We start from the raw sequence: 5,946 nt of genomic DNA on the forward strand, positions 1-5,946 counted from the left end.
AACCCAGCACTGAGTGCACCGAAGATTATTGGTGCCTCGCTGCAACAACAGCTTCTGAAAAAGAGAGGTTTTCTTGGGTTTATGTTTACCGAACCGAGAGAACCATACTACAAGCTATCAAGCATACCGCGAATGGCCTATGTCGGTGCGCAGAAAATTTTTCACAATAGAATTTCCCTTCGGGAGTGGAACTACACCTTCATCCCCGGCTCCAACGAATCTATCCGAGTTACCCCCACATATTGGAATAGCTTTGAGTATCTGGCATTACATTTTTCTGAAACGGACGGTCAGTTTCAAGACCTCATCATGTGGGAACAACTTACGGACGAAGCACGCTTGGCGCTCAATTCTGCAGATTTCGGCGAGTCGAAGGTCCCCTTTAACGATGAGAACATTGAGGAGACACTTGAACTTGCATGGGCGTTTCCATAAGCAAAATAAAAATTCCATCACTCGAGCTTTTAACAATGGTTGTGGTAGGTGATGATTTTGATTTTTTTAAAAAAAATTGCCGCTTTTCAAAATATCCTAAATGAGCCGCGTCGCCTTCATCTGCACTCCATCAATCGCAGTCTGGATGTCTTGGAAAGCCTTTCCTTCCGTCAACTCTAACGCAGCGGAATCGTTGTCCGCCAGCCATTCACCGGCCTTCGTTGCCAGGTATAGCTACAAATGACGGGGTCCATCCTTGTAAGGGAACTTCAGAGCCGTCGCGATGATCGCAACCTTCAATGCGGAAACCGACTCAGTGTCGCCGATCTTCACTTCAAGCGCGCTTCCCCGCTGGCCCAGAATTGTACAGAAAAGATTAACTATACATTGGCACCGATTCTAGGATGAAAGATAGAAGGGCACAAATTAATAAACGGACTTTACCGAAAGGGTGACGTCACAGGTAGCCGTTGTAGAGTTTATTAAACTGCCACAAGTATCGATGTTCGCAGCCATCACTTTACTGTATCACGGTAAGTTGCGATGACCCTTCATGATTATATGGGTGTTTCTGAATATAGATGTTGATCGATATCTCCATCAGTTGACCGTCGGTAACCTTATTGATTGCTTCGAAATAACGTCAGTTTGAACCCGTTGATTTTGTTGAATTTTCCGAATATAGACCACCAATCGAATAAAAAACTCGGAAATAAATTTCAGACATCATTATCCTTGTCGCGCTATGAGCAATCTCAACGAATACTCAAAGAGAAAGCTTACAGGCCTCAAAGCCATAAACACTTAACTGTACTCGTCCTCTGGTTTTCAGTGCCAAGGGGGAAGTTTGCTAACCTTAATATGGTAAGCGACACTATCAGAAACCTGTTCTGATAACCAGTTACATTATAAGTCATGAGACATCTGTGCAACACTGCCACTATACACTGACATTAATGGCGTGGTTATTAGCATAAAACTTCACTGGAGCCAAGGACACTGTCGTGATCAAAAGACTCCCGGCTAGATTAGTATCGACCGTGACGTTGGAGGCTCGCCGTTGCAGAAGAGCAGAAAAAATGGTAGATTGCCGTGCCAAATTGCCTGGTGCGATCGACTTCGACTTCCTTATCGTAGATTCTACACACCGTGGAGAATCACACGCCTCTGCACGGACCTATGTGGGCGAAAAAAAAACTCGTTGTTCTAAATTATCTTGGCTAACACCGGTGTTGAGTTTGCCAAGATATTGCAAATGCTGAAAATAGCACCAAACACGCTGATATTAAATCGATATGAATATCCACCTCTAGTGCTATGCAAAAACTCTCGCAAAACTTTCGTTGCTAATACAAATGCTAAGTTCGCCTAGCAAACTATCATTTTATTATCACGAAACAGGAAACTGTTACCGCTGATACAGGAGTCGGATGTTTCTCAGTCCTAAATGTCGTAATAAATATTTCTCTTCGCAGCTCGCTGAGGAGCTCGGGCTCTTAAGCTCAACGACGCAAATACCTTGTGGGTTTCTGTGGCTCGGTGCGCTTGCCCCCTCTCGCCTTCGTTAATCACAGTAAAAGTGTTATGTAGGGCAGCTAGGGCCGATTTCCTTCCCTAAATCGCGTAGAATGAGTGGGTGACTTCCAAAAATCGCACACATGGTGATTCGTGTCGGTCTCAAGCTTTGTGTCGAGTTTGGTTCACCAGTTGTGCGATATTTGATCGCTATTTGTGCGCCACATGCCTTGAATAAAACAATTTGATGCAGATGATCACAAACACTTTATTTTTATTTCGCATCAATGGCGTTACAGGCATTCTCCAATTCACGCTATTTCGACCAATATCGTTGTGTTTTCAGTCAAATGCAACGCTTCCTCAGACCTTTTTTTTGCGTTTTACGTTCGCTTGCACGGATACGTACTTAGGGCCGTTATTAGCAAGCGAAAAATGGTGGATTTGGCTCTAGTGGCCCAATAGAATCCCAGGGATCCACATGTTGGTGGACACCGGATGGGGCCACCAAAACGGAATCAGATCCACGTCCACCGTCGAAAATTAGGGGTGATGGCCGTGGACGGAGGGTGGACGGAGGGAATACACACCATGCTGGGGTGAACCACGTCAGAGGTAGAGATAGCAACGGGATAGAATAGTATCTTTGCACGGCACTGTCGTGTTCACTCCATCTTTTCTACTCAAGATCACAATCGCCTCAGCTCTCCGGCGTACACTGTCCAATATGTCATCCAGCGCTGCAACTCAACAGGCCATGCCTAGCATCGCCGATATCCTCTTCGACGCAACTGTTACCCCAGAGGATGCTGAAGCAAAATTGACGACGTTTGGAGCCAAGCAGTTGCGGACTGAGTGCTACTTGCGGCAACTTCGCATTGTTAAGAAGGGACCTGACTGCAATGACCACAAGGTTGGGTACGTAGCGCTACTCATGCAGCAAAAGCGTGTATTCACTGAAATGCAGAGACTTGGAGTTGAAGACGGTCCGTCCAAGATACCAGTTGCCGCTGGAATCAAAAGACGTACTCGACACTGTATGATACGCCTTCTGAACGTCATGTTTTCTGAGACTTTTGCGGGCCGAGTGCACGAAATTGACGGCAAACCAACTCGTGCAGAGCTAGATTCTAACCAAACCCATGCCAGCTCCTCGTTTTGGACGGGCTTTCATGACGCCTATCTTAGCGATCAAGCTGAATTCGGCAAACTCAACTCGACGCTCCCCTTGTTTGCCAAGTGCAACCCAGCCATTATTGTACCTCATGACGCAGCAAAACTTCGTGATATGTGGAAGGACGTCAGTAGTCGATACAATACTGCTCTTGCTAACTCCCGCGTGTCAGGTACACACGACAACGACTTTTTCTCCTTTTGTTCCGGGAAGATCGACGTTATGTACATGCACGAGTGGCTAATCATCAAGCCCGGGGTATTGGAGACTGTAGAAGGCAAGCTTCCTAAACGCGCCCGGCTGCAAACCATGGATACAAGCAGTGACAGCGAAAGCGAGATTTCGAGAGAGTCCAAGAGGAAGTGCACCCGATCCAGGTCCAGCCCAAGCAAAGATGATATGGTGTCAGAAATTTTGGAGACGATCCGGAGTAGCAACAACTCCGCTGAGGCATTGGAGATAGATTGTCGCTTTGCTCAGCTTGTCTCCACGTTGAGCTCTCTGCTTTCACTACGAGAGCGGATTATGAACGCACCAGACGGCTGCTACACAAAATATGACCTTCAAGAAGTCAACGATGATATTGAACATGTTCGAGCTAAGAAGAAAGCGTTGTTAAAAGACCAGTCGGCCGAGTAGATGTACGTTCGAGCAAAAACGAAGGAGCTGTTAAAAGACTAATCGTTCCAGTACATGTATACGAACTACTCAGCGTTGCGACGTTTGTTATACTGGGGTCTAACGGATTGATTCGCTCGAAGTGTTTCCACAATGAAGTCCCTCATACTGCTGCGCCCTTCTTCGACTCGAAGATCACTTGACATGTACCCCATCAGATTGGCAACATCATTGAACTTTCGAGTTCGGCTTGGTATCCGAAGCGGTCGGATAGTCTCATCAAAAACGCAATAGTCGTTGTCGTTGGCCATGCGCTTGTTGATAACGTAGTTGTGGAGCACCATAGCGATGTATATGGCCTTCGTGGCGTTGACTAAGTTACGCTCTATTGGAAACCTGAAAATTCTCCACTTCGTCGTTAGAAGTCCGAATGCCATTTCGATCCGTATTCTCAATTGGCTAGCGTGAAAGTTGAACGAGTCATGATACTCATCCATTATCTGGTTGCGAGAAAACGGCGTGAGTAAATGCTCACCTACAGAGTAAGCATTGTCTCCAATAATGTACATCCCAGTAGGAAGATTATTCAATGCCCTGGAGACACCAGTGTCACGAAATGCACGGGCATCATTGGTGCTACCTGGAAAACTAGCATCGACTGCAATAAACCGACAGTGAGCATCACAAACGGCTTGTACATTAATGCCAGGGCAAGCGTAATGACCACTATAGTAGCGACCCACACCGACTTCGCCAGCATCAGCAAGGGTTGGTGTCTTTATACGACAAAGCCAACCATCAACACAACCAATGCATCCACTCATTACACCACCACTGCTGATGTTCTTAAACGCCTCCATCACAACCTCTTTCTCCGAGTCCGAATTGGGGAAAGTTATCTGAAGCTCCTCAAGAGCAAGAATAGCATCCATTGTCAGATCGATCACACGATAGTACGAGGGCGCACTAATGCCAACCGTACGACGTATATCAAGGTATGATCCCCCCGCCAGGTATCGCAACGTCGTCATTAGCATTATCGAAGGCGAAATAGGTGCTTCGCCACTCGAATTAGTTGAGTGCCGCTCTGATACAGTGAGGGCTTGTGTAACTCTCCACAGTAAATGACTAAAACTTTCCGCAGGCATGCGAAATGTCCGTTCAAACATGTTTTCATTTAGTAACATCTCGACTTCATAGTCCACATCGACCCGCTGCCGTGACACTCTCGGCTTCCTTGGTCGTCGCCACGTCAGTGCAAAGAGAAGTAGTGCAAGGCGAGTGTTCTTTTGTTGTCGAAGGCGTCGAGCGACGGAGATGACGTCTTGCGCGATCATGTCTGCGCTGTACGAGTTTTCAATTTCTGTCGTTTGAAAGCGTCGAAGAGAAAGTGGACTTGCTGTAGCGCGCTTTTAGATCTAAACAGATGTCTTCAACGTAGATGTCAACCATCCCGCCCTCAACTGATCCACCTGTACCGACCACTAAGTTTAGCTCCGTTCGTAGCGGGTGGCGTGGTTGGACATGCATAAAAAGTGCGATCCACCAAAGAGCTCGTCCACTAGCAAGTTTTCGCTAATAACGGCCCTTAGTGTCTGCTCTCTTTTTTTCTGATCGGACACTTGTCATAACGTGATTCGTCTAAACGTGAAGGTAGGGCACAAGACGAGGAACGAAAACCAATGAAAGAATACGGTAAGCATTTCCTCGTACCATTGAATCGAGTAATGACTGCTGGATGATGAGCGATTCAACTTTTGAGCTTTACCGTTTGGATTTTTATCCTGGGATCGACCTGGATTACGATAGTAAATGAGCTCATACTATTCTGGCTATTATGTGCTATGAAGTCCTAATCATTCTTTAGAAGTCTGCTACAACTCGCACCTCATTATTCAATTCTGGCGGTATCGTTAACCATCTTGCTTGAGCGATGAATCTCGTAGCTGTCCTGCTCCTGTGTTTCGGACTAATCACATCTGCGTGTGCCGGCACTATTGACCATGATAAAGTCCAGCCATTCGCTCAGCCCGTCCCAGTCACGATTGCCGAAAAGGCTGCTGTCATGTTTAAACCACAACTTCACATTTCTCAAGGGTGCGTTTCATTCCCAGCCGTAAATGCTGCAGGTGAGATTAGCGGGGGTCTCAAGGGAACGAAAAACACGGAGGGCTGCACGGAAGCCCCTCTGGGTTCTCAAGTGT

General features: G+C 46.7%; 3 protein-coding genes across 3 annotated transcripts; 2 read left to right on the top strand and 1 right to left on the bottom strand.

Annotated features, from left to right (window-relative positions):
• Positions 1-81: 81 nt before the first annotated feature.
• Positions 82-435, top strand: PPTG_20067 (hypothetical protein; the record flags this gene model as incomplete). The annotated part of the gene is made up of 1 exon (XM_008918829.1): positions 82-435. The coding sequence occupies one exon, from the start codon at positions 82-84 to the stop codon at positions 433-435; it is 354 nt and encodes a 117-aa protein (XP_008917077.1).
• Positions 436-2,677: 2,242 nt separating this feature from the next.
• On the top strand, positions 2,678-3,763 carry PPTG_20068 (hypothetical protein; the record flags this gene model as incomplete). The annotated part of the gene is made up of 1 exon (XM_008918830.1): positions 2,678-3,763. The coding sequence occupies one exon, from the start codon at positions 2,678-2,680 to the stop codon at positions 3,761-3,763; it is 1,086 nt and encodes a 361-aa protein (XP_008917078.1).
• Positions 3,764-3,828: 65 nt separating this feature from the next.
• Positions 3,829-5,079, bottom strand: PPTG_20069 (hypothetical protein; the record flags this gene model as incomplete). Its single annotated transcript, XM_008918831.1, has 1 exon — positions 3,829-5,079. One exon carries the CDS (start codon positions 5,077-5,079, stop codon positions 3,829-3,831), a length of 1,251 nt encoding a protein of 416 aa, XP_008917079.1.
• Positions 5,080-5,946: the final 867 nt, after the last annotated feature.

Source organism: Phytophthora parasitica, assembly GCF_000247585.1.
Source record: "Phytophthora parasitica INRA-310 unplaced genomic scaffold supercont2.330, whole genome shotgun sequence".
Taxonomy (NCBI): Eukaryota; Oomycota; class Peronosporomycetes; order Peronosporales; family Peronosporaceae; genus Phytophthora; species Phytophthora nicotianae.